General features: G+C 51.6%; 2 protein-coding genes across 3 annotated transcripts; one reads left to right on the forward strand and one right to left on the reverse strand.

The window, feature by feature from the left end:
- Positions 1–6,562: 6,562 nt before the first annotated feature.
- On the forward strand, positions 6,563–16,341 carry XAF1 (XIAP associated factor 1). 2 transcript variants are annotated; one of them, XM_035139914.2, is made up of 8 exons: positions 6,563–6,862; positions 7,856–7,991; positions 9,137–9,193; positions 9,870–10,065; positions 12,420–12,487; positions 13,748–14,107; positions 14,696–14,762; positions 16,225–16,341. In XM_035139914.2, the coding sequence occupies exons 1-8, from the start codon at positions 6,795–6,797 to the stop codon at positions 16,236–16,238; spliced, it is 966 nt and encodes a 321-aa protein (XP_034995805.1). In that variant the 5' UTR covers positions 6,563–6,794; the 3' UTR covers positions 16,239–16,341. The 2 variants fall into 2 exon arrangements, with proteins under 2 accessions (XP_034995805.1, XP_060139083.1); XM_060283100.1 differs by lacking the exon at positions 6,563–6,862 and adding an exon at positions 6,871–7,071.
- Positions 16,342–17,026: 685 nt separating this feature from the next.
- Positions 17,027–27,074, reverse strand: TEKT1 (tektin 1). Its single transcript, XM_060283099.1, has 8 exons — positions 27,020–27,074; positions 24,389–24,625; positions 23,767–23,932; positions 23,393–23,521; positions 22,984–23,127; positions 20,681–20,903; positions 19,089–19,285; positions 17,027–17,186 (listed from the first exon to the last, which is right to left on the reverse strand). The coding sequence occupies exons 2-8, from the start codon at positions 24,576–24,578 to the stop codon at positions 17,027–17,029; spliced, it is 1,209 nt and encodes a 402-aa protein (XP_060139082.1). The 5' UTR covers positions 24,579–24,625; positions 27,020–27,074.
- Between the last annotated feature and the right edge of the window lie 162 nt (positions 27,075–27,236).

Here is a 27,236-nt window from a genome sequence, read left to right on the forward strand (position 1 = left end):
CTAATCCTCTTTTAAAGCTGTCCAAGTCAGCAGCCATCACTGCCTCCTGCGGGAGTGAGTTCCATAGTTTACCCATTATTTTTTTATTATTATTTATTAAAATTGGTATACTGCCCTATACCCACAGGTCTCAGGACGGTTGCAACATGAAATCACAATAATAAAAAAACATAAAATGCATAATAAAAACAAAAACAACCCGATATTGCCCCGCTCCCCAACACGTTTTAAAAGGGCATTGGATAACTATTATTACTATTACTACCCTATTTTTCACTCTATAAGACGCATTTATTTCCTCCTAAAAAGAAAGGAGAAATGTCTGTGCGTCTTATGGAGCGAATGTGTGGTCCCTGGAACCTAATTGCCCAGGGGAAAAAGCAGATCATGCTTTTCCTTTTTTTTTAAAGAAAGAGGTAAAGGCTAACTATACGGAAAGAGGGGTGTTGAAAAGAAGCCGCTCAGCAGCTGATTGCAAGAGATCGGGGAGGGAGATAAGGGACGCAAGAGATCGGGGAGGGCGATAAGACCCACACACCCTGCAGATTGGAAGAATCTCCCAGGAAGCCAAAGGAGACCAGAAAGCAGAGCCATAGCCCAGTGGTAGAGAGTCTGCCTTGCAAGTGGAAGGTCCCCAGTTCAATTCCTGCCAGTATCTGACCCGGAAACTACAACTAATCCAGAATGCGGCAGCTAGACTGGTGACTGAGAGCGGCAGCCAAGACCATATAACATCGGTCCTGAAAGACCTACATTGGCTCCCAGTATGTTTCTGGGCACAAGTGTTGGTGCTGACCTTTAAAACATTAAATGGCCTCGACCCCATATACCTCTGATGTCTCCACCCCCATCGCTCTGCCCAGACACTGAGGTCCAGCTCCGAGGGTCTTCTGGCGGTTCCCTCACTGCGAGAAGCGAAGTTGCAGGGAACCAGGCAGAGGGCCTTCTCGGTGGTGGCGCCCGCCCTGTGGAATGCCCTCCCACCAGATGTCAAAGAAATAAACAACTGTCTGACTTTTTGAAGACATCTGAAGGCAGCCCTGTTGAGGGAAGCTTTAAATATTTGGAATTGTTGTATTTTAATATTTTGCTGGAAGCCACCCAGTGTGGCTGGGGAAACCCAGCCAGATGGGCGGGGTATAAATAATATATCATCATCATCATCATCATCATCATCATCTCCCGGCAGGGATAGGAACAATTCCTGCCTGAGATACCGGAAAGCTTCTGCCAGTCAGTGTAGACAGTACTGAGCTAGATGGGCCAATGGTCTGACTCAGTATAAGGCAGCTTCCTATGTTCTAAGGCACGGGTGTCAAACACAAGGCCCAGGGGCCAAATCCGGCCCGCCAGACCTCGTCATGTGGCCCGCCGAGCGCCCCAGCCAGCGGGACCTTGCTGCTGAAGCGCCGCGCCGACAAAGCGCTGACAAACAGCTGGGGCGGGGGGGGGGTTTAGAAAGGCGGCCGGAGCAGCGCTGCGTGGAGCGCCCCGAGCCACAGCAGGAGAAGGAGGGGGCAGCTTGCCGGGTCAGCGCCCGGCAGTGCCGCATGGAGAGTCCCTAGCCTCTGCGACGCAGCAGTGCTCTGTAGCACTTTGAATCCTCCTCCTCCTCCTGCCACGGCTCGGCGCCTGGAAACGGCTGCTGCTGCTGCTGCTGAAGCACAGACAAAGCACCCAGCAGCGCCGTGTGGAGGAGGAGGAGGATTCAAAGTGCTACAGAGCACTGCTGCGTCCCAGAGGCTCGGGACTCTCCGCACGGTGCTGCCGGGCACCGACCCGGGAAGCCGCCTCCTCCTCCTCCTCTTGCCTCACCTCCTCCTCCTCCTGCCGCGGCTCAGCCTCATGAACGTGAGCTCAGCAGCGGCTCAGCCTCACGAACGTGCAACTCTGAGGCTTTACGCACTTCTCCTAAAACGGACACCCGCTGCCTCACGCTGCACGGGAAATGCTTTTTGCCCCTGGGTCCCTTCGCGCTCTTTTCTGGCGCTGAATCAAGGCAGCGACCCCCCCTTCCCTTCCTTCCTTCCTTTCTCTCGTTCTTATTCTTTCTTTCCCTCTACTTCCTTCCTTCTTTCTCCCTTTCCATCTTCTCTCCCTCTTTCTTTTTCTTTCCTTCTTTATTCCCTTCCTTATTTCATACTCTTCTTTCTCTCCCCTCTTTCCTTCCTTCCTTCCTCTCTCCCTCTTTTCTTCCTTCCTCCCTCCCTCCCCTCCCTCTCACTCTCCTCAGAAACATAGGATGCTGCTTTATACTTCTGGCCCTTAAACCCTGGAACCAGGAGAGCAGCTCCAGTGAGTCAACCTCAGCCAGTCCCTTTGGTGAAGGGTGGTGGCTCACTGGCAGAACATCTGTCCTGCATGCAGAAGGACCCCAGCATCTCCAGGTACTAGTAGCTCTGCAAAGGTCCTGCATGAAACCCTAGCGAGCCTCCACCACCCAGTGCAGTTACCAAAAATCATTTTTCAATAAATTGTACAATAATTGTACATTTGAATATCTACTTGCCATTATTCTGACTATGTTTCTGCTTTCAGAGCTAGTTATTACTTACGTTATTACAAAAAAACAGTAATAATTGAATGCAGTGACAATAATTTATGATAATAAAGAGTGGACACATAGTCCTACAGATACAACCGGCCCTTTGAGGGTGACCAAACTGCTGATGCGGCCCCCGATGAATTTGAGTTTGACACCCCTGTTCTAAGGGCAGGCAAGCAAGGGAGCCCAAGAGGGGTGAGTGGCAGGTATGGAGGTATCCAGGCAGGTTGTCCTTGGGTGAGGAGGGAGGCATTGTGTGAGTGTGCTGGACTGAGAAGGGCAACAATAGACCAGCCGATGGAGAACATCCGCCACCGGTTCTTGAAGTGCTGCCAGAGCCCAGATCCAGCAGAGAGATTCTGCTAGGCTGAGGCCAGTTCAGACAGGCAGACATGTCCCTCATTTTCTCCAGCTAGCAGCGAGATGGAAACTGCAACTGCTCCACACAGCCATTTCAGCTGAGCCATTGTGCTGTAGCTCCCTCCCTGTGGAACACCCTCCCATCAGATCTCAAGGAGAAAAAGAACTATGCAACTTTTAGAAGGCATCTGAAGGCAGCCCTGTATCAGGAAGTTTTTAACCTTTGATGTTCTATTATGTTTTTATATGTGCTGGAAGCTGCCCAGGTGGCTGGGGCAACCTAACCAGATTTGGTGGGTTGTATAAATATTATTATTATTATTATTATTATTATTATTATTATTATTATTATCTGCTCTCAAGGGCCCAGCCTTTGCTCATGTTGTGTGTGCACCACCCTTTGAAGGTGTGGAATAAAAAAAGCAAGGGCTTTTAGGCATGTGCAAAGTGCTTTAGCAAAGCCACAGCCATATCCTGCGAGCGGACAGTTCTCCCAAGGAAGAGGTGTGAGGAGTGGAGTCGCACATGAATCTGGGCTTTTAAACTTGTACAAGAAATGGTCTGGAGTTCAGGGTGTGAGCAGACTGGCTTGGCTGGCAGGCCAGTGACAGCAAATTGTTTAAGGTGTGGGGGGAGCAGAGGCTTCAAGAGGGGCAGTCCAAACTTGGTGAAAGGGCAGTAAAATGGGAAATCCAATTCAGTGTAAGGAAGCAGGGCAGCACCAAGGCAGAAGAGGGATGTAATTTTGCACACCTGCTCATGGGGACAGAACTTGCAGTGACTGCCAGGAATGAGACCTTGGGAGCGGCAAATCCCATGCTAAGGATGGTTAAGAAGAGGGACTGCAAAACGAAACCGCCAATATCATAATGGCATTATGCAAACTGGTGTTGTGACTACCCTTGAAATATTGCGTACTGCTATGGTTGGCCTGAGCATATCCAGGGAAAGGGCTCTTTGCACCCAGCAGGAGACCCCCAGGACCCCTCTCTGAAGGCTGGGTACTGAAGATCTGCAATCCTGGCAGCAACAGCTCCATCCCTGTGGCAGGTAAGCGGAGCCCCTTGTTGCCAGGCCAGCCCAGCAGGAGCCGCCCCCCAAGGCCACCGGTCTTCCCTAGGCTCACAATGCCCAAACACAGCCTGTCTTGTTCTGTTCTGTACCACGAAACTCACACAAGGAAACTCACAGAGGGAGGGAGGGCGAAGTGGCAGAGTGGCATTGTGAGGCCGCTGTGTTCCTTCAAGATTTCCTTCCGCGGCTTTTCATGCAGCAGCGGCAGCCAGGACTATCCCAAAGAAGCCTTTCTGGTCTTTGGCACTCTTTGTGTGTCCCCACCCACTCACTACTTTTTACCCCCCCCCCCAAAAAAAAAATATCTCTGAGCAGCAAGATATTCCAGGAACTTACCTAGGGTTCGGTTTCCTTGGAATGAAGACCAATGGAGAGGTTAGTGTCTTTAGGATGGAAGGATTTACTGGTAATCAAAGGGACTGGTTGGGCAAACTTGTTTTCATACCTTCAACCCTCACAGATACAGGAACCCAGAATGGGAAGGGACTCAGGGCATCATCCAGACTGACCCTTTAAAAAAAAACCCTCCAAAAAATCACTAAAACCCTACATCACTACATCACCTGTGGGTTGAAAAGCATATTTGGCTTGTGGCCCAAGCAGCTGCTATGGAGGTGGGTGGGAGGAAGAGAAGAGCAAGCCTGGCTACACCCCCTCTCCAAATCAGCTGGAAATGCCCCGCTCATCCCCCTGTGCTTGGGTGTGAGAGAGCCTTGGTGGCGGCAGTGGTTCACTCTCTGCCCATCCTTGCGATTCTGTAAGAATTGGTCCCGCACTTGAACAGGTTGTCTCCCCATGGGTTTTGAATCACACAAGATGTCAGGAAGGGAAGGGGGCCTTTTGCGTAACTGTTTAGAAAGGGCCTTGAGTGTCCTAGTTAAACTGCAGAACTCCCTGCTGCAGGAAGCAGTGATGGCCACCAATTTGGAGGCCTTAAAAAAGAGGATTAGGAAAATCCAAGGAGGAGAGGGCTATCAATGGCTACTAGCCACAGGGGCTGTTCTCTGCCTCCACAGTTGTAGGCAGCAATGCTTCTGGGTACCAGTTGCTGTGGAAGCCACAGGAGGGGAGAGGGCTTTTGTGCTCAGATGCTGCTTGCCAACTTTCCACTGAACCATCTGGTTGGCTACTGTAAGAACAGGATGCTGGACTAGACGGGCTCTATTGGCCTGATCCAGCAGGCTCCCCTTGTGTTCTTAGTCCCCCACCTGATGGAGATTAGCGGGTGTGGAGTTTCCCCAACCCCAAAGCAGACTTGAGCCCCCTTTCAGGCTCACTAGGAAGCCCCACTTGAGGATGCAGCCACAGGGGATGCAGGAAGCCTGGCCAGCCCTCGCCACAATTGGCTGGCTGAACAAGAGCCATTGTTACATGCCCAGAGAGGGTGGGGTGATGGGGTTGCACAGCTCCCTCTGCTCCCTTGGGGATGCTCCAGGCACCCCAACTGGCCAGAGCCAATGTTTTTCTCTCGGCCTCCAGAGACTGACAAGCACCTCCTGATCAGGACGTGGTGAAGGCAATCCCCTTGGCCCCGCCAGACCCCCAGAGCTCTGAGGGGGCAGAAGCAGGGCCCATAGGCAGAGCCCTCCCTATTTCTCTACTGCTCTTAAAGGTACATGATCCCCTACAGAGGTCTCAACATGACATCCTTCCACCTTTGCTTCCCCTGTCCCCGCACAAGCCCACTGCAATCTCCTTCCCTGCCGTAATATGTATGAATTGCTCATCCGCAGGAGACTGTGTTGCAGGGGTTGGACTAGTTAATAATAATAATAATAATAATAATAATAATAATAAATACCCCACCCATCTGGCTGGGTTTCCCCAGTCACTCTGGGCGGCTCCCAACAGAACATTAAAAACATGATAAAGCATCAAACATTAAAATCTCCCCTAATTGTCCCTAGTTGACCCTTGGGGTCCCTTCTGACTCTACAATTCTATGGTTCCATTGTGGTGGTGGGGAGGGGGAGGGGGAGGGGGAGGGGGAGGGGGAGGAGGATGCCCTCTGTGAGAATGGTACTTTCCAGTGCAACACTGGACAGGTCCTTTGCCCGCAAGGAGCTTACAATCTAAAACAACAAATTTTGTGGCACGATGGAGCCTGATGGCTTGGCAGGCAGAAAACCCCTGGCTGAAGTCTCAATGGCATCTCTAGTTAAAAACAGCTCAGGTAGCAGGTATGGGGTGCGCGGAAGCTCCCTTCTTCCAAGACCTGCAATCCCAGACCAGGTGCTTCTCAGCGGCTCTGGGTGTGAGCCTGAGACCCCCACCTCACCGACAGGTTTTCATGGACCATGATGAGTTAGTTAAAAGGAGCTATGGGAAGGGCCATAGCTCAATGGCAGAATAGCTGCTTTGCATGCAGAAGGTCCCAGGTTCAATCCCCTCCAGCGGCACCTCCAGGTAGAGCTGAGAGAGAACCGTGGCTGAAACCTTGGAGAGCCGCTGCCGGTCAGTGTAGTGTGTAGGCAATACCGACGTAGATTGAGCCACTGGTCTCACGCAGTATGGGGTAGCAAGCTTCATGTGCTCTTCTGCTGCCATCTGGTGGCCGCCTCGGGTACAACGGTCCGACCTCACCTGGAACGCGCGCTTGCCTCCAGAAGCGCCGTCGGGGCTCCGCTCTGGACGAAAAGGGGGAGCCCCGACGGGGGGGCAGCAGGGATGGATGCCCTAAGGAACACCACCCATGGGTGCTGCTGCTGGCTGGACAGCTGGCTGGCCGCTCGGCCCCAACTTTCTCCTTGGCCCGGCTGTTGACGTTGCACCCAGCGACTGACTTTCGTTTCCACCCAGGACACATTTTGCAGAAATGAAAGTGAAAGAGGGCGCTGGGCAGAGACGGGAGATGGAGGTGGAGACACGCGTCTGCGCGAACTGGTAAGGCATGTACCGTAGCGCTTTCTATTTATCAATCAATATCTGTCTGTCTATCGAATCTCCTTCCCTGCAAACAGGCTGGCTGGGTTACAGTGGGAACCCCCCTCCCTATAAGCGGGACTGGGGCGCAATCCAGTAGGGTTTCCCCCGGGGATGTGTGGGAACCCCACCACCTCCACCCCGCGTTAAGAAGAAACGTAGAGGGCCAGGTTGTTTTGCATGAAGGGGGCCTCTCGGATTTTGTAACTCATGGATAAAATAATATCTGTTGTCTAACATAAAAGGAATTGGATCAATATAATTGTTGGGTGGGGGAGGATTCGTATAACTTCACATATACAGTAAGTGTGAACTCCAGTTCTGTTACCTGGAACCTTCCAATATTAATTTTGGTTCGGAAACGTGTTCTCAGCTGTTTGCTTGTAGGAATCCCTTTCTGTTTGTTTTATTTGGCATCTGTTACTATCCTTCGTTATGCTACAAATATATGGAAATTAATTTGTATAGAATTACAGCAACAGCCAGATGCAACGTTTAAGAGTTTCTCGGTTTGGGGTCAGCCTCTGCTGTGGACAGTGACCCTTTGGCAAAGTCCCAGGCTCTCACAGTTCTCACAGGACTTCCTGGACCCAGGGAGAAGCGAGTCCTTTGCCTTGGTGAAAGGCCCAAGCTTATTTATTTATTTGCCTAGAGCTGTTAAGGAAAAATCGCACCACTGGTTTTTAACAGAGCATTTGCACCAGAGTGGCTTACGTACAAGGCGGTCCCTGCCCCTGTAGGCTTACAATCTAAGAAGACATGGCAGACAAGGGAAAAGGGGCGAGGAGGGAGGAGGAAAAACAAAATCCAACTCGGGCACCAATTCTTATATGGTTGTTCTTATGAAGACCAGGTGGCACAGTTCAGGGGTGGTGGGAGGTGCCTGGTGGAGCTGGGCTTCCAGCAGTGCTGACTTGCCCCTTGTGGCCCATGGGCTCCTCTTCTCTCACCCAGCAAGCGGGACGTGGTGGCTGCCAACTTCTCCCTCCATGAGGTCCACTGCTTGCGCTTCCTGACCATCTGCCCCAAGTGTGAGGAGCCAGTGGTGCTGAAGGACATGGCGGAACACCTCGCTACAGCCCACGAACAGGTAGGGCGTGGGGGATGAAGGCTCAAAGAATAATAGAATTGAAGAGTTGGAAGGGATACCCAGGGGTCATCTAGTCCAACCCCCTGTGATGCAGGAATCACAACTGCCCAGGCAGCGGGTGCTCAAATTGCAGGACAGAGGAGCCGGCGAGGTCAGCTGGGGATCAGGGTTCACATCAGAGGAATCCTGGTGGACAAACGCCACCTTCTCCAGCCGTGGGTGCATTTGTAAGGCGCTGTGGCCTGGCAAAGACAGAGAGTGAAAGCCAAGGGGCCTGGCCAGGTTCTGCCCCCCAGCCTTTTGCCCCAGAACCTGGAAGGGAACTGACTTGTGGGGAAGAAAAATCAAGCCTTTGTGTCTACTCAAGACTGTTTATTAAGGACAAGCAATTGCGTTGGAGAAGCCCCCACCAGCCAGACTTACTTCTCATCTGATCCAATATGGGGTGCTCTGCCTACGATATGGGGTTCGCAAAGTTGTCACAACCTGGTTAAGGAGACATAGCAAGAAAAACACAGGGAAACAGCATTTCTGGTCAAAACCCACCCACTGGACATGTCCTGGGTTTGGGGTGTAAAAATGGGGGGGGGATTTTGTCAAGGAAAACCCGGATGTATGGCAACACGATGGGAAAGACAGTGGAAACAGCTCAAAAAGCTTTACATTACATTATAAAATATGGCAACCCTATGCTCTCTCCTTTTTCCACTGTGAGGGAGACATGGCCTTAAGACAGGCTCAGGCAGAGGTCCTTGCAGATTCCCGACCCAAACATTCTGCTTCCACATTTGCCTTTCTCTGCCATCGCCCTCTTGCCCTCACCGCGTTGACATCTTTAGAGCCCTGTAGATGCCCTTCAGAGCAGCTCCTCCAGCTTTGGGTCAGAACAAGGGGCTCTCAAAGCAGGTTCCTGGGGTCAGGGGGAGGCCCGTGTCAGTCTGTGGTAGAGCAGAAAGCCCCCCGCTACTGCTGTATCATCACCAAGTGGGATAGTCAGTGCCCCAGAAGAGGGGCTGATCAGGCACCTTCCTCTGTTCCTTGGGGTGGGGTGGGGGGTGGTTTCCCTCCTGCCACCTTGGGGCCTTCTTGTGGCACTGCCAATGCCCTTCCTCACCTCCTCTGCCTCCTCCTCTTCCCACTTCCAGGTCAGATGCAAGCGGTGCCACCAGGCAATGCAGCAGTACTTACTGGAGCACCACGAGGTAAGGAGGGGGCCGACTTGGCCTTCCCAGGAGGATGCTGGGGCGTTTGCTGAGAGAGCCAGGAACCTGCTTCCATTCTGACCCTGGGGTAACAGCAGCCCTCGGGTTCGGTTTGGTTAGAGGGGCCTGAAAGGGAGCCAGCAACACCCCCTCCCCTCCTCGCCCCCCCCCCAGATCCCTGGACATGGCTGCTCTTCACCCGGGCAGAGACGAGAGTTTGGGGCGGGGGTGGTCTCTGGTGGTGCCTGATAGGGAGCAACCAACATTGGCTCCCTGATGTGGTGGAAGATGTGCTCCCAAGATTGCGTCTCCTCATTCAGACAGTGCGGTGTAGTGGTTAGAGTGTTGGGCTAGGACCTGGGAGAGACCAGGGTTCAAAACCGCCCGCCCCCAACTTGGCCATGAAGGCTCACTGGGTGTGTGGCCTTGGGGAGCCAGTCACGCCCTGACAGGGTTGCCGTGGGGATTAAATGAGGACTAGCACCTTGGAGGGTACCAATCCCCACTCCGCCATGCGAAGCTCCGTGGGCTGGTCACTCCCTCTCAGCCTAGCCTACCTCACAGGGTGGTTGTGGGGATTAAATGAGCGGGGGGGGAGAGAACCATGTGTACCACCTTGAGATTCCCCCCAGCCCCCTTTCTCCAAGACGGACCCCTGTCTCTCCTCCCCATGCAGGCTGAAGACTGCCCCGAACGCCTGGCCCAGTGCCACTTCTGCGAGCTGGAAGTGCCCTTCCGCCAGCTGCACAGCCACCTCAAGGCCTGCGGCAGCCGGACCACCCCTTGCTGGGATTGCGGCAAGTACATCATGTACAAAGACCTGGAGGACCACAGCCGTACCTGTCGGGAAAACAAGGTGCTCCCTGGCCCTGGTGAGTTTGCCCAAGTCCTTTTTTTTTTAACGTGGTGAGCGGTGAAATCTGTGGACTCAGCACAGAGAAAAGGAAGCAGTGTGTTGTTCAACTGTGGAACTCCCTGTCTCAGGAGGCAATGATGGCCACCAACCTGGATGGCTTTAAAAAAGGACTAGACAAGTTCTCAGAGGAGGAGAGGGCTCTCGAGGGCAACTAGCCACAAGGGCAGCACTCTGCTTCCACAGTTGGAGGCAGCAATAGATTTCCCGTAACAGGCATCTGGTTGGCCAGGGAGAGAACAGGATGCTGCTCCCAGTGGGCTGTGGGCCTGATACCGCAGCACAATGGTTCCCCCCCCCCCATGGACCCCAATGTTGAAGTAATCCCTTCACACAGAGGCAAAGGGCGATGAGGTTGTTTACTTCAAAGGTAGCGTTTAGATGAGCAAACGGGCAACCAGTCTAATACGAGGCCTTAATACAAAGTCTCTCACAAGAGGGTGCAGTCCTTTAAGTGCAAGGGGAAAAAAGGTTCCGTTGTCACTGGAGTCCAAAGTTGCTTGCCTGTCCCTTTATTCTCCTGGATCTCTCCTGGCAGAAAGTTCTCCAGCCTCTTCCATGCTGCCGCCATTCCCCCAGCAGTTAATCCTCCTGCTAAGTGTCCTTGATAAAAGGCTTCCGTTCACACTTATCTGCTCTGCCTCCCACAAACTTCACTTTCTCCTCTCAGACCCGACTCTACGCCTCTGTAGTCATGCATGCCTGTTTCCCTTTCTAAGGAGGCGGTTAATGAGAGTCACAAGACACAAGGCAGCGACTCGGGAGCTGGACCTTAATTACATTCACTGTAATGTAGTTTATTCTTTGTAAAATGCACAAGTGCAATACATACACCAACACTTCTTGGGTTCCTAAGGCAGCTGCAGGCCCTGGCCCTGCCTGTACTTTTCCTTGACCCCTCCAATCTCCCATTCTGGGGGCTCTGCACATGCTCCACATTAACCCCTAGCAAAGGCCAACACACTGCCCTGCAGATAAGGATGCAAGAAAAGCGTAGGCTGGATCAGGCCCATAGCCCATCTAGTTCAGCATCCTCTTCTCACAGGGGCCAAGCAGATGCCCGCTGGGGGCACCCGCAAACAGGATCCAAGCACAAGAGTCCTTTCTCCTCCTCTGGCTTCCAGCAACTGGTATTATTCAGATGCAGCGTGGATAAAAATCAATGGGTTTTTTTTTAAAAAATTTAAAAAACGGATTATTATTTTTAAAATCAGAATTTCAAAGTATAATGCTTTTGGAGGAAAAAGCTTTCTAAATATAGTTTTCTATTTAAGTTACATTATAGTCCATCAGGAAATAAGGATTTGTTTTAAGTTTTTCATGTGTGCTAACAAGTCTTGGTTTTTTTTATTAAAAAATTGTTTAACCACACCAGTTAACAAACATGTTATCCTATCATGTTATTGTTTTAGTTAAATAAATTGTTTAAACTGTTATTAAGGAAATGATTATTTTTCTCCTTCCAATAAAGTACAGCAGAAAAGTCGCCCAAATATAAACAGTTAACTTATTAAACCTCACAATAATTTCATCATTATCTGTCTGTGTATTTCTAATAGTATAACCAAATCAGTAATTTTTGATGTAGCTGTAAAAACTACTCTGAAAATTTATTATTCCAAAAATGAAACCTTAATCTGGTTGTAAATATTAAGATTATACCAGCAAGAATGAGTCTTTCTGTAAAAAAAAAATGATTTAAATCAAGTCTTACTGACTAGTGATTTAAATTGTGATTGAAATCGATTTGATTGAAATCAAATCCACCCTGTTCAGACGCATCACTGCCTCTGACCCGGGAGGCAGAGCATAGCCACCATGGCTAGTAGTCATCCATAGGCTAGCAGCCTCCATGCATTTGTTTAATTCTGTTTCAAAGCGAACCAGGTTGGTGGCCATCACTGCCTCCTCCCTAATCTCCTTCGTCCCAGTAAAGGGTGGTGTAGCTGCTGACCCTGGGGAGAACTGAGACTGTGCCTGCATGCAGCCAACCTCTTCTCTGTCCTTTTCATGCCTCTTTTGGTTCTGTGAGACGGGGGGGGGGAGCTTTGTTGCAGCAGGAGGGGGAGACACCTGTGACTCCTCTCTGCCTCTTGGCCTCCCTCCTCTCCTGCTTCAGCTTCTGCCTCTGATTCTGGACTTCTCTCTGCAACAGACTCTCCCTGCTCACTAAGCCCTGCTACCTCTTCAGCTTCTGACACCTCCTCTTCGCAATCTTCTCTCTCTGGCCACTCATTACCCCTCTAGTCCAACCAATCTAGGGCACTGACTTGCTCCGCCTGCCGCCATTAACCCTTTCTCTCCCTGCTACAGGGCCCAAGGCCAATCTGTGCCAGCAGTGCAACAGCTGGTTCCCCGACGAAAAGTACCTCCAGCACCTGGTAAGTTTCCTGGCTCCATCTCACCACCATGGGGGCTTTGACCGGGGCCCATGAGAGGAGGCACAGATGCCACCCTCCCACCGGCAAATGGCACTTGCCAACCGGCTCTCCAGGACAGGTGGCCAAGTGAAGGAACTGCAGCAGGGTGGAAATTTGTGACACCTGTCAAGTCACTGGAATCTCACCAGCCAAACCCCTTGAACCCCAGGGATAGGGAGGTCAGTAGGACACATTCCCTCTCGGGCAGCTTTCCCGGGGGGGGGGGAGGCGCTGTGTGCCAGTGGTGGGTGGGGCCAGAGGCAAAAGTGGGCAAGGCCAAATGCAAAAGTGGGTGGAGCAATGGATAGGAAGCTTTGTCTAGTAGTATGTAATCGGGGGGGGGGGGGGGGAGTCAGTGGCTTGTACACCCCACAAATGTGCCACAACACATGCACCAACATCACAGTGCAAGCAGCCATTGCAGCCACCCCAGGGCTTTGAGGACACTGAAGGGGTGTGGTCTGCAGAGACTCCCAGGGATCGGTTACCTGAAGGAGCGTCTCCACCCCCATCGTTCTGCCCGGACACTGAGCTCCAGCGCCAAGGGCCTTCTGGTGGTTCCCTCGTTGCGAGAAGCCAAGTTGCAGGGAACCAGGCAGAAGGCCTTCTCAGTAGTGGCACCCGCCCTGTGAAACGCCCTCCCACCAGATGTCAAAGAGAAAAACAACTACCAGATTTTTAGAAGACATCTGAAGGCAGCCCTGTTTAGGGAGGCTTTTAATGTTTAATAGATTTCATTTTTCTGTTTAATAGATTATTTTATTTCATTTTTCTGTTTAATAGATTATTTCATTTTTCTGTTTAATAATTATTTTATTTCATTTTTCTGTTGGAAGCTGCCCAGAGTGACTGGGGAAATCCAGCCAGATGGGTGGGGTATAAATATTATTATTATTATTATTATTATTATTATTATTATTATTATTATTATTATGGAGCTCAGGAGGGCTATCTTCAGCCTGATATTCCCCAGCCCATTTTGCCTACTGGGTTGTGACCCCCTCCCCCTCCCTGCTAGGGTAAAGTTGGGGGGGGGGTGACTTGGCTCCTTCCCACCTGAAAGTCACCCAGCTTGGGGTGTGGCTTGCAGCCACCCTAAACCTTTTGCCCCCATGTGTTGGGCTTCTTCATTTGGGGAGGGGTGTGTGTGCAGCTGAGTCAGCCCCTCCCTGGTCCTGACTCTGCCCAGCTCCAACCTGCCTTTTTTTCCCTCCTCTGCAGAACGAGTGCAGCCCCCTCTCGCAGCTCCTGGGGGCCCTTAGCACCCGATCACCCACAGAGCCCACCTCCCCTCCATCCGCCTCGAGCCCCCTGACCCCAGCCACTCCGCCCCCCACCCCGAGCCCTGTGGCCGAGAAGGACGTCCGGCCCAAGATGAAGGAGAAGGAGCTGTCTTCCCTGGGGAGACCCTCGATGAAGCCCTCTCGGCCCAAGAAGTCCTCCAGCCGGCCAGCCTTCACCTCCACCCTGCCGCAGGCCCTGGGGGACGAAGAAGAGGCCGCTGCAGCAGCCTATGACCAACTGGCCACCTGTTCCCAGTGCAACATCCTCCTGCCCAGGCCCACCCTGCAGAAGCACGAGGTGAGGAGGGGGGAAGGAAGAGGAAGGTTTTGGCTGGGTGGAAATGGGAGGCATTTGCAGATTGCAAGTGGGGGGCATAGCTCCCCACCTGAATCCCACCCCGAGGATCCCAAGAAGGGCATCCCCAGAGAAAGAGAGCTTCCTCCAGGAGGTCTCCCCTTTTGTTGCTCCTTCTCAGGCTAGCAAGAGGCCACCAGCCCTCCCCACCTGATAGAATCATAGAATTGGAAGGGACCTGGAGGGTCATCTAGTCCAACCCTCTGCAGTGCCCTACGTGGAGCTCGAACTCTCGACCCTGAATGAGAGTTGGAGCCCAGCAGTGTCCAGAGGGGACCACAGAGGATCCCCACCCCTGGCTTGAAAGTTTCGACATTTGTGGGGAGGGGCTGTTCTTCCTTGCCCCCAGGGTGAACCGTGGCGCCACCTGCTGGCTCCTCCTTGGCAGTGGTGGGAGGGGGAGATTTCCTTACAGACGTTTGGCCAGTCTGGGTCATGTATCTGCCTATATAAACCTCCCGTTAAGGGGAATTGGGGGGGGGCTAAGCCTGCAGGGGGAGAGACCCTCACCACCACCTCCTCTCCTTCCAGAAAAAGTGTCGGCGGGGAGCTTCTTTGCAGGCCCTGCGACGGAGCCCCCGGGTCCTGAGGAAAGGAGGTATGTCTTTATTTTATTCATTGATTGCATTCTGTTGATGTATGCTGCTCAAGGTGGCGTACGTGGCTCTCCCCCTCATTTAACGCCCACAACAGCCCTGCGAGGTAGGCTAGGCTGAGAGGCAAGGACTGGCCCAAGGTCAACCACTGAGCTTCATGGTTAAGTGGGGCGAGGATTTGAACCCTGTTCTCTTCCTGGTCCTCTCCTGATGCTCTTGCCACTCTGTCGTGTTCCAGTCTTATTTCAGGCAGAATCCTGCCAAGCCCCTACCCTGACCGCTCTCCCCTGGTCCGGGGAGGATGCATAAGTGGGGGGGGGGCAGAGCCTCTGGTCTCCTCCTGCTGTCGCTGCAACCCTGAGGGGAGGAGGGAACTGAAGGAACAGAATAGGAATAGAATCATAGAAGAGCCGGCCAAGGCTCACCCGTTCCACCGCTGAGTGGCTCCTCTGTCCTTTGCTGGGTTTGGGAGTTTGTTTGTTTTTTACACCTAGATTGTCATCTCCAACCCCTGGGAGAAGATGTTGGTGGACCTCTCCCTGCAGCCACTTGGGAGCTTGCAATGTCTCTTGGAGGGTGATTGATCGATCCATTTCTCCCTCCAAGCGGGAGATCCAGTACATGCTATGCCCACCCCCATCCTCAGGGTGCCCTCCCAGGGACCACAGGGGATTGCAGCCCCCATTTTGTATATCTGCTGCCCTTTTCAACCCCCCCTCCCCACCCAGCGGGCCCACAAGGCAGCTTCCAGGAACAAGGGGTGGTCCAATCTAGGGAGTCCCCTTGGGAAGAGGCAACCTCAGCAAACGCCCTTCGCTGTTGCAGCAGACAGGAATCAGCCAACACACTTTTTGTGGGGGTTGTACAACTGTGTGTGTCGTGCTTTGCCTTCTAGCCTGTAGAAATTGGGTTTCTTGGTGAAGTCCAGAAATAAACAGTAAATTGCAAGAACTCAGGCCAGGAGGAAGATGAATTTCAAGTGAGTCTTCAAAAGGTTTTATTTATGTAATGAAGAATTCAAATAGGAATCAATTCCAGTATAATAGGCGAATAAAAATGAATTCCAGTGAAAAAATCCTGGAGGCAAACATACTTGGTACACTCTGACCATTAAAACATTGCTGACAAAGAATTGTCAAAACAGGGCCTTGTCCTGGGATTTTTTCACTGGAATTTAATTTTATTCGCCTGTTATACTGGAATTGATTATTGATTCCTATTTGAATTCTTCATTACATAAATAAAACCTTTTGAAGATTCACTTGAAATTCATCTTCCTCCTGGCCTGAGTTCTTGCAATTTACTGTTTATTTCTTGCCTTCTAGCCTGGCTATGTACGGCCTATCTGTGAGGACACACTCAGACACACACTGCCCCACAGCCATTGCTGAAGGCCCCCTGACCCCCCGGAAAAAACAAATCTTGCCGTGGAACTGAGCTTCCTTTGCTCATCTTGTCTTGCAGAGGAGTCGAAGTAGAGACACATCCCTCTTGCAGGAAGATCCCTGGGCAGCGGCAAGGACATCTCCCACCACTGGGCATTGGGCCAGCCCAGATTTTTTGCCTCCCTGCAGGATCAGGTTCAAAGTAAAGCGCTTTGCAACGCACAAACCCCGCTCTGCCTTATTGAGAATAAAAGAGCTACGATTCGCACCCGTGACTGAGTGCAAAGAGCCACTTTGGGGTTGACTCTGGCGGAAAAGGAATCGCGGAGACTCGAGGGGGTGGGGGGCAGGCAAGGGTGTTGTTGAGGGGAGCCACCTTGAAGCCCCCACAGTGATTGGGACCCGCACCCTGCAACATCCATAGCCAGCCCAAAAGCAAGGAATGTGCCAGCAGGCTGGCCACCCCTCAGCTGATCAAGCCCCTATAACAGTCTTGTTTGTGGGATCGGTCTGTAGGGCTAGGCAATGTCTCTCCGCCGCTTCTTCCTCCGCTAAGGTGGGGAGGAATAAGCAGCCGAGATACATTTTGGGCATGGTGATATGTTAGAATATCCCAATATTTAGCTGTCGGTACATCACGATTTTGAAAACCAATTATCGGCCAGTCCTACTGACCATACCCTGCCCCAGAAAAAGGGTCTGTTTCTATGTGTTACTGTCAGGAGAGGTGGCTTACAAGGAACCCTCGGCTTCTGGGGCGGCCCTACTTTATTGTCCCATAGAAAGTTTAAAGCGGATTTGAGCCCCTTTGTGTCCATTCGGGGTTGTGCAGAGGAGGGGGGTCTGTGGAGTGCAGAGACAGCACCAGCGCTGCTGCGAGGTCAGTTGTTGTTGATGGCAATGGACTCCCTCATCTGCATGCAGAGGACCTCGTCAATGTAGATGGTGTTTGCTTTGACCTGGATCTCCTCCTCCAGAGACAGCTGGCGGCGGTTCAGGCCTTTCAGCTCGGCTTCAGCTTGGGCCAGGGTCTCCTTCAGCCTGTAAGGGAAGAGCAGAGGGTCACGGGCCTCTGAGGGGGAATAATTAGGGCAAGCGGAGACCCTCCTTGCTCCTGGCCCCACCAGAACTCCCCATCTAGACACCTGCGGGTGAGCACATTTGCCCACAGACCGATGGGAGCCTAACACCCAAAATTCCACTTGAGAATTATGGGAAACAACCAAATTCACATGAGAAGAACCTGCTGGTTCCGGTCAAAGGCCCATCTAGTCCAGCATCCTGTTCTCACAGCGGCTATATATCTCTAACAGCCTAGGAATCGAGATAGACTGCCCCTACACCTGGAGGTTCCATAAGAACATAAAGGACCTGTTGGATCAGGCGTCTCATCCAGCATCCTGTTCTCGCTTTGTCAACCAGATGCCCCAAAGGGAAGCCCACAAGCAGGACCTGAGCGCAAGAGCCCTCTCCCCCCCCCCTCCTGTGGCTTCCAGCAACTGGTACCCAGAAGCATTGTTGCCTGTGACTGCAGGCAGAGCACAACCATCATGGCTACCGGTAATAGCTATCAGTAGCCCTCTTGTTCCTCTGTTAATTTGTGCAATCCTCTTTTAAAGCCATCTCGGCTGGTGGCCATCACTCTGGCTCCTTTGGAAGGGAGATCCATACAGTGGTGCCTCGCTAGACGAATTTAATTCGTTCCACGGGTCTTTTCTTATAACGAAAAATTCGTCTAGCGAATCCCATAGGAATGCATTGAATTTTTTAATATTTTTTTTTGCCCATAGGAACGCATTAATTGAATTTCAATGCATTCCTATGGGAAACCGTGATTCGCTAGACTAATTTTTCGTAAAACGGATTCGTCTAGCGAGGCAACCTCTGCTCGAAAAATCCTTTCGTTAAGCAGAAATTTCGTTAAGCAGGGCATTCATTAAGCGAGGCACCACTGTAGTTTCAACTATGAGCTGTGTGAGAAGGTCCTTTATTTTATCCGTGTTGGATCTTCCAACTTCCAGCTACATTGGAAATCCACGAGAACATGCATGTGAATTTGGCAGAACTTACTCCGTTTACCAGGAAGGCAGGTAAGGAGGTGGTGCACTGCTACCTGGCCCCTCCCTCCCCCACACCTCACTAGAATCAGGCCCAGGTCAGTCCCTTTGAGTTCCTGGGATTCCCTGAAACATTCCCCAGGAATATCCAACCTTCCTTTCCACTATAGGAGAGAAAGGCAGGTCGGTTCATTCCCAGGACACACTGAATGGGCAAATACCGGTAAGGTGCCAAGAGATGGACCTTGCCAGACCTCCTGTTGGTTCCCCATAAAACAAGCAAAGGGTTTTTGTGGCTTCACAAGGTGGTCCACAAAACAGCCACGATTGCTCCATCCAGCTCCCTTGCAGCCCCCCCTCCAAAAGCCAGCAACCCTGGTCTTGGGCGATACCTCGCCCAGCCCTAACATCATGATTTGTGATATATCGCCAGGTCAAAAACTATGAAACCAGTATCACGATATGTACGGTACTTCAAACTGGTTTTGGACAATATATCAATATTGTCCAGCCCTACCCCAAACCCTTGGTTTCCACCCACAGAGGTACAGAATCTTCCTTTTTAAACCTCCTATTATTATTATTATTATTATTATTATTATTATTATTATTATTATTATTTACTTATATCCCACGCATCTGTCTGGGTTTCCCCCGCCACTCTGGGCGGCATACAACAGGAGATTAAAAATACATTAAAACATCAGTCAAAAGTACAAGCCTGGGTACTTCAAGGCCCCCTGCTGAGGAACCACAAAGTGCAACCTCTGCAGGGGAGCACCCACCCACCCACTTACTCCTGGCTGCTGCTTGGGAGCAAGGAGGGTGCTGCTACCCCCCAGGTAGAGCTCTGGGGTGGGCCTGGCCCTGCAGCTGCTTTACTTGCCTCTGGATGTTGTGGTTGATCTCGTGCACCTCCCTCATCAGCCGGTATTGCGCCTTGTCCCGGCAGAGCTCCACATTGGGCCGGTGGGTCCTCGTCTCCAGGCGGGTCTGGGCCACCTTGGCCGGCCCCTCCTTGTCCAAGATGGCTTTCTTCAGGGCCTCAATGTTCTTCTCCTGAGCACTGACCTGCTCCATCACCTTCAGGCAGAAGCAGGGCAGAGTCAGGAGCAGGGCAGGAAGATCTCGGAGGACCAACTCGCCACTTCCCCTCTGCTGCCCCAGCTAAGGGAGTCATCAGAGCATAGAATCCTAGAATTGTAGAGTTGGAAGGGATCCCCAAGGGTCATCTAGTCCTGATTCCTGACAGACAGCCATCCAACCTCTGCTGGAAAACCTCCCAAGGAAGGAGAGCCCACCACCTTCCAAGATGCTCTACCATCTCTTAATGTTGGAAACTTCTTCCAAATGTTTAGTGTGAATCCATTGGCCTGAGTCCTCCCCACTGGAGCAGCAGAAAGCAAGCTTCCTCCATCCTCTATGTGACGACCCTTCATATATTTGAAGATGGCTATTGAACCGCCTCTCGGTCTCCTCTCCTCTTCTCCCACCCACCCACCCCCATTCACACAAAAGGCAGCCCATTAGGAAGCAACTGGGGTGAGGTATCTGGAGAGCAAATCTACGGCCTCTGGACATGAAACTCCAACACTGGTCCACACTGCAGCCGGCCTCAGAGGTGCTACAGGAATTCTCTGCCATCCCTACATGGGGATTGTCAGGGGGACTCCTTACAGGGACCCTCCCCCAGTCATCCTGACCAGCACGTCGCCCAGTGACAGCACTAGCAGCGGGCCAGGAGGAGGGAATGAGGAATGGAGCGGGGTGGAGAGAGGGCTCTCAGATGTGTCAGAGCCTCGGCACCGACCCAGCTGGCCAGAGGGGGAAGGACAGGGAACGCAGCCCCACGCCCGAATTGAGGCGCACACCCACACACAGGGCTAGGGGGAGGCACTTTGGGGTGCCCAGGCTTTTATGCTGGCCGAAGAGCCGGAAGCAGCCATTGTCAGGTTCTGAATCGGACTAGGCAGTCCGATGTTTTCTGATATCTCTGCACTGTAAATAATATGCACAATAAAACTCTTGAAAGACAGAGCGGACTGGAGCGTCTTTACTCAAGAGTAGCCGCAACAATCCCCTGACAGGGATTATCTTTGTGGATTGATCCTTGAAAGGAGGTGCTGTGTCTCTCAACCATGCCCATTGCTGAAACCTGAGCATTGCAGTTTAAAAGAGTGGAAAGCTGGCTTTGGGGAGTTCAAAGCCCTGATAGGCATCAGACATGCTGCTTTCCCCAGGATTGACAGGGGTACCGGTAGTTTATATAAGTTTATTCGTTTATTGCAATTGCACATATTAAAATGGTATCATTTAATGAAAACAGCTATGCACTTGATCCAGTAATGTGATGCCACCTTTTCAGATTCTGATACTCACGGACATCTCCATTGCCCCCCTAGGGAATTCCACTTAGGGAACCACCAGGCTAAGTGGTGACCAGATGGAGCTTTTTGCTGCTGCTGGCCCAGTGCTTACCTTGTCCAGGTGGTCCTCCAGTTTGGCCTTCGCGCTCTTGGTCTCCTTCACCCGGTTCCGGAAGGCGACATTGACGGTGTTGATCTGCTTGCGCAAGTCGCTGCCCGCCTGGGAGAGGATGCTATCGATCAGGGCCCTAAGCGCCAGGGAGTTGTTGCGCTGTTGGTCGGCCTTTTCCACATTCACGTTTGAGAAATCCTCCCATTCTTCGGGGCTCACCGAACTGCCGAGGGAATGAGAGAGGGGGAGGGAAGTGGGGGGGTCACTCCCAGCTGGCCTGCCCTAAATCTTCAGGCTCAGGAAGGGGAGAGAGGTTCTGGAGGGTCCCAGGGATGCTAAATGTTATGAGAATTGTAACGTCCAAGATATAAAATAAATGTCCTTAAATGTACCAGGCAAACACATGCATAAATATATAAACCACATGTCTGAAACAGTACAGGAAAACAGTCCTGAAACCATTTTGACTCTCCCAAATTGACCTCAAATGTTTCTCTGCAAGGAGGAAGGAAATGGGAAAAGCCTCCCCATTGTCCCTATGCTCACAAATCCTGCCTTAAGGGCACATTTGTGTATGAATAGGGTGAGCCTGTGACCTGAGTTCAGGAACTGAGTATTTACCATCACAAAAGAAGGGCCAGGATGCCCGGGTAAAAGCAATCAGTGACCATTATCAGGTATCCTGGCAGACAGGTTTTCTGCTGTAGATGTATATATGATGTTTTAGGGGGGGTGGCACTGAGCTACAGGAGAGGCAATTTCAAAAGTCTATACAAGAGCTTGCACACCAATGTTCTGGGTTCCTCCTCCCTCCTGCATTGGGGGGGGGGTGAGCACCCTGTTGCAACAGTTTAATAAAGATCATGCTTACTAGCTGCTTTGCTTCTCAATATTCTCTGGTTGGCATCTGTTATTTTCTCCTACTGATAAAGAACCTACATAAGGACTCAGTATATGGGCTCTTGAGTACCCCATAAGGGAAAAGGAGCAGTTTTTTTCTTATAATGCTAAATAAACAGTATTATTTCTGAAACGTCAACAAGATTTTCACTCTAAGGAATTGGGGCAATGAATCCATGTAGAACTCTGACATGGCTCTGCCTCTGAACATGGAATATCGTCCCCACTGTCTTTTGCTCAGGGTTTTCCAAAGTATAAAAGTTGGTGCCTCCTTCAAAACAGGCAGAGAGAGAGAGTGTGTGTGTGTGTGTGTTTATGGGTTGGGTGCCCACATCAGCCTCTGTCCTTGGGGAAGAAGTGTGGAACAACATCCGCCTTGCACATGGAAGGTTCAAGGGACAATCCCCATTGACAGCATCTCCACATAGGGCTTAGAATACCCTCAGTCTGAAACCCTGGAAAGCCAGCACTGCTGCCAGTCAGGGTAGACAACACTAACCGAATGGACCAACGGTTCTGCTGCAGCACAAGGCAGTTTCCTGTGTCCGTGGGTTACGGTACTAGTTTGTCCTTCTCAAAAGAATTAATCTGATGGTGCATGGTGTTAATCTACTCAGCAATCAACAGACACTTTGTTTATTTTGCAGGGGGGACTGGCCTTGCAATTTCAGAGCTGCAATTTCAGATGTTTCCTCCTGGAGGGAGACACGCACATTCCCACAGCTGGTCAGGGTCTTTGCCCACACCTGTCTAGCCCTTACCAGAGGGCAGCAGTGGGCAAAGGGGCTGCAGTTACATTATGATTCCACCAGATTGTGGGAAATCTTCGGGAGAAGGAAAGGCTAAGGAGAAAACCCTACACAAATACGGAGTCCCTAAGACAGCTGGATGGTGCCTTGTATGCCTCCTTCCAGCAACTCCTGCAGCCAAGCTGGTGCCAAACATTGCTCTGCTTTCCTTTGAACCTCGTCAGCAAGGCCGAGGGGGGTCTTGTCATCTGGGCAGCCCAGGACCTCCATACACACTGCCCAGCCTTGCACCCCTGAGAGGTCACTTCTCTGCTGCTGCTGCTAACACAGCAGTTTGACTTCACCCCCGGAGGCACACTCCATTCTCTCTCAAGACAGATGGATGCCAGCAACAATTGGATGGCGGGTAGAAAGAGACTGAGGTTATGTTACCTGGTCAATACCACTTGGCCAACAGAGGGCAGAAAGCAGTACAACCTTTTTTGGGGAAGCCAACTCCATTGCTGCGCCAAAGAACTGCTGACCCCATCTGTTCCCACATGGGGCAATTCTCTCCCTGCCCCACACCTTGTTGAAATGAAGAGAGCTCCACAAGAGTTCAGTTGCCCCGTTGTGCATCTGCCACCCTCCTCCTCAACCCGCCGTGAGACTCACTTCTCCTCGACCTTCAGGACGTTCTGGGCGTATCCGATGTCCGAGGTGTTGTTGTTGAGGTTGGCGCAATAGTTGTCGATGTTAAAGGCGGTGTATTTGTCCTTCAGGTCCTGCTCCAGGTTGTACTTGGCAGAGCGGTTGAGCCTGGAAGAGGAAAATCAGCTGTTGGGTGGGGAAGAGAACGGGGCAGAAAGGGGGCGGAAGGCAATGCCAGGCTGTAGCGGGGACCAGGTGTGGCACAGAAGTATAATCACTACTTGTTGTTATTAAATTTACAATCTGTCTTTCACCTGCAGAGTAGACGACACTTAAGGAGATTGTTCCACCTGCAACCCATCCACACACTCTCCAGAATCCCCGCTCTCTTCTTCCCACCCTCTGCCTGCCCCCCCAAATGTGCCCCCCATACCTGATTTGCTCAGTGGCTTGCTCCAGCGTCCTCTCTAGCAGAGCGACGACTCCCTGAAGGACCTCGACTTCCTTGATCAGCTCCTGTTCCACCTCATCATGGACCAGGTCAATCCCAACGCGCCTCTCCCTGGAGCAGAAAAAAAGAGGAAAGGGGAGCAATAAGAGCATAAGAAGAGTCCTACTGGATCAGGCCAATGGCCCATCTAGTCCAGCATCCCGTTCTCATAGTGGCCCCCCTCCCAGATGCCTCCATGGCCTGCAGTGCAGAGGGTTGGACCAGATGACCCATGAAGTCCCTTTCAAATCTGCAGTTCTATGTTTCCACTTGGAAGAGGCCAGAACAATGCCCCCAATATATTCCCGCATCCTCACCGGTTCAGGAGACACTCCTGAGAGATGTAAAGCGGCCGCTTGAAATTTTCCATTGCCTTTTCCACCCGCGTCTTGAACGACAGCAGCATCTCCGTCTCCTTCGCAAGCTGGTCGAGTTTGTCATCCAGTTGCTGCTTCCAAAACTTGATCTCCTCGAGCCTCTGCTCTGCGGGAAGAGAGGGAGCCAGGTGATGCCAAGGGAGAAGCCCACAGCACCAAGGCCTGGGGGTGGCGGGGGGGGGCAAGCTCTGGGCTCAACTTAGGGAAAACCCATGCTTTGTGATTGCTTTTTAAAAACACACACATAAGCAGCTAAATCTCATGGCTACAGGCGAAGGGGTGTGGAATCAGATTGGACACTAGATCACCCTCTGGGTCTACAGGTCAGTGATTCAATAATACTCCTTGGCTTCCAAAGGGTAGAATGAGCGGCTGTCCACTGCTGAAGACAGAATGCTGGGAATTATGGGCCTTTTGCCTGATTCAGCAGTCAGTTCAGGGTGAGATAGGGACCCCGAAGAAGATTCCACCTTTTGTAGGGAGGGCCAAGCCAGTGAACTGATCCTTCTCCCCAGCATAAACCAAGCCTCCTCCAGCAGGCAACCCCCCCCCCCCAACCTACCTATCCTCTTATTGACATCGCTTTGGGTCTTCTGGGTGGTCCTCTCGATTTCATCCACCAGCCGTTGGCTCTCGTCCAACAAGCGCTCAGAGCGGCACCTCTCGGCCTCCGCGCTGCTGTACTGGGCCTTGTTGGCGATGTGCCACTCGGGGGGCAGGAACTTGGGGGGCACTTGCAGGAGCTTGGCCATGTTCCCTTCTCAGGAAGGTCCTTCAAGGAGAGAAGGCAGTTCAACACCTGGAGGAGATTCAGACGGAGGAAGAGGAGGAGGTGAACTGGATTTTCTTCAATTAACTGCACCACGTGTGGTGTTTAAGACAGCTTTACTTGGTCAGAACAACAGCAGCCGCTGGGGAACCCCCCAAAGCGGAGTCCACCAGAATATAGGTTACACAGGCTGATACAGGGCCACTGAGAGCAGGTTTGGCCCCAGTGAAAAAAATGGTTCAGGGCCCCAACCAGCTAAGAAAACCTTCATTGCCATGGGAACAGGTAAAGCGGGCACGGAGGAGGGGCTCCAGAATGTGGTTGCAATTGGCTGCTGCCACCTTGGAACCCGAGGAAGAGGGAATAAATGAATGAACCCCAGAATGAATGAACCACCAAAAAAAGCATTACACAGGATATAAAAGAAATGTATGATCTCGGTTAATGATAAGCATGTTAATATTTGTTACCTGTTGAGAATGTTAAGATCCTAGAGGGGCTGAGAGCTGGGGGCACTGTTATATACTTCCGCTCCTTCCTCCTGGGCCGTGTCCAGAAAGTGGTGTTGGGGGGTGAGTGTACAGACCCCTGGGCTCCCACTTGTGGGGTGCCTCAGGGTTCCGTCCTCTCCCCCATGCTGTTTAATATCTATATGAACTTGAAGCCGCTGGGAGAGATCATCAGGGGGTTTGGGCTGGGTGTTCATCAGTATGCAGATGACACCCAGCTCTACCTCTCTTTTAAATCAGAACCAGTGAAGGCGGTGAATGTCCTGTGTGAGTGCCTGGAGGTGCTTGGAGGATGGATGGCAGCTAACAGATTGAGGTTGAATCCTGACGAGACAGAAGTACTGTTTTGGGGGGACAGGGCAGGCAGGTGTGGGGGACTCCCTGATCCTGAATGGGGCAACTGTGCCCCTGAAGGACCAGGTGTGCAGCCTGGGAGTCATTTTGGACTCACAGCTGTCCATGGAGGCACAGGTTAATTCTGTGTCCAGGGCAGCTGTCTACCAGCTCCATCTGGTACGCAGGCTGAAACCCTACCTGCCCGCGGTCTGTCTCACCAGAGTGGTGCATGCTCTGGTTATCTCCCACTTCGATTACTGCAATGCGCACTACGTGGGGCTACTTTGAAGGTGACCCGTAAACTGCAATTAATCCATAATGCGGCAGCCAGACTGGTGACTGGGCGTGGCCGCCGGGACCATATAACACCGGTCCTGAGAAAGCTGCATTGGCTCCCAGTACATTTCCAGGCACAATTCAAAGTGTTGGTGCTGACCTTTAAAGCCCTAAAGGGCCTCGGCCCTGTATACCTGAAGGAGTGTCTTCACCCCCATCGTTCAGCCCGGAAACTGAGATCCAGCGCTGAGGGCCTTCTGGTGGTTTCCTCACTATGAGCTTACAGGGAACCAGACAGAGGGCCTTCTCAGTAGTGGCACCCTCCCTGTGGAACGCCCTCCCATCAGATGTCAAGGAAATAAGCAGCTATTCTATTTTTAAAAGATGTCTGAAGGCGGCCCTGTTTAGGGAAGTTTTAAAAATTTAAGGCTGTATTGTATTGTTTTAAAAACTTGATTGGGAGCCGCCCAGAGTGGCTGGGGAAACTCAGTCAGATGGGCGGGGTATTAATAATAATAATAATAATAATAACTAATCTCAAAACTATTAACCATATGCTTCAAATGTTAAACATGGGTGTAACACAACGCGCATCTCACCACAATTTTGCTGTTATCAGCAGGGGGTTCACTTACAAAAGCCTATAAATGTGATTGCATTTCGCAGCAGGAGGCTGCAGTGTCATACTGTCAAACTGCAGAAGCAAATGTTTGTACAGAGTTGGAAACGCTCAGTCCATGGTACAAGTACACAAGCCATAATAATAATAATAATAATAATAATATTTTTTTATTTATACCCCACCCTCCCCAGTCATTATTCAGGGGTGTGTGTGTGTTACATAAAGCATATGCAAAATATTCGGGGTCCAGGCCCCCTTTCCAAACCACCAATACTGTAATTTGTACCTGCTCACTTCACACACCTGAGGCCCGCCCCTTGTCAGCCCGAGGTTATAGAGAGGCCTTCCTCCACCTTAGTTTTATACAGGCATAAAAAGTAAGTCACATTGTCAGAGAAAAAGCAGGTCTGCATGATCAGAGTGGGATTCCTGGTTCAGCCAGGGAGCCTCCTCTGTATCAAATTGGCTCAAGGCTGAGTTTTTCCTGCACATACATTCTTAATACAGTCTGGCTTCAAGCACCAGGCCTGTTGGCAGACCACTTGTGTTACAAAGAGGGGCACAGAAGGCGCAGTCCCTCTTTAGCACTGGATCGCCTGCTTGCAAAATCCCTGAGGGCTCTAAATCTAGGCCGAAAGAAGACAGCGAAGAAGAGGATTAAGGTTTAAGAAGCCAGATCACCTTTCCGCAGCAGTAGCAGCTCTCGTCCTCGGCGCGCGCGCTCGAAGCATCAAAGCTGAAGCGCCGAGCAACAAACCCGTCGCCATGGGGACGGGTAACGCGGGATCGCGGCAACGGGGGCGGAGTTCCAGAATGCTGTCGCGATTGGCTGCTGCCGCCTCCGAGCCCGCGGAGGAGGGAAGGAATGAATGAACGAACCCTGGAATGAATGAAAAGG

This window comes from Zootoca vivipara, chromosome 15 (assembly GCF_963506605.1).
Source record: "Zootoca vivipara chromosome 15, rZooViv1.1, whole genome shotgun sequence".
Classification (NCBI taxonomy): Eukaryota; Metazoa; Chordata; class Lepidosauria; order Squamata; family Lacertidae; genus Zootoca; species Zootoca vivipara.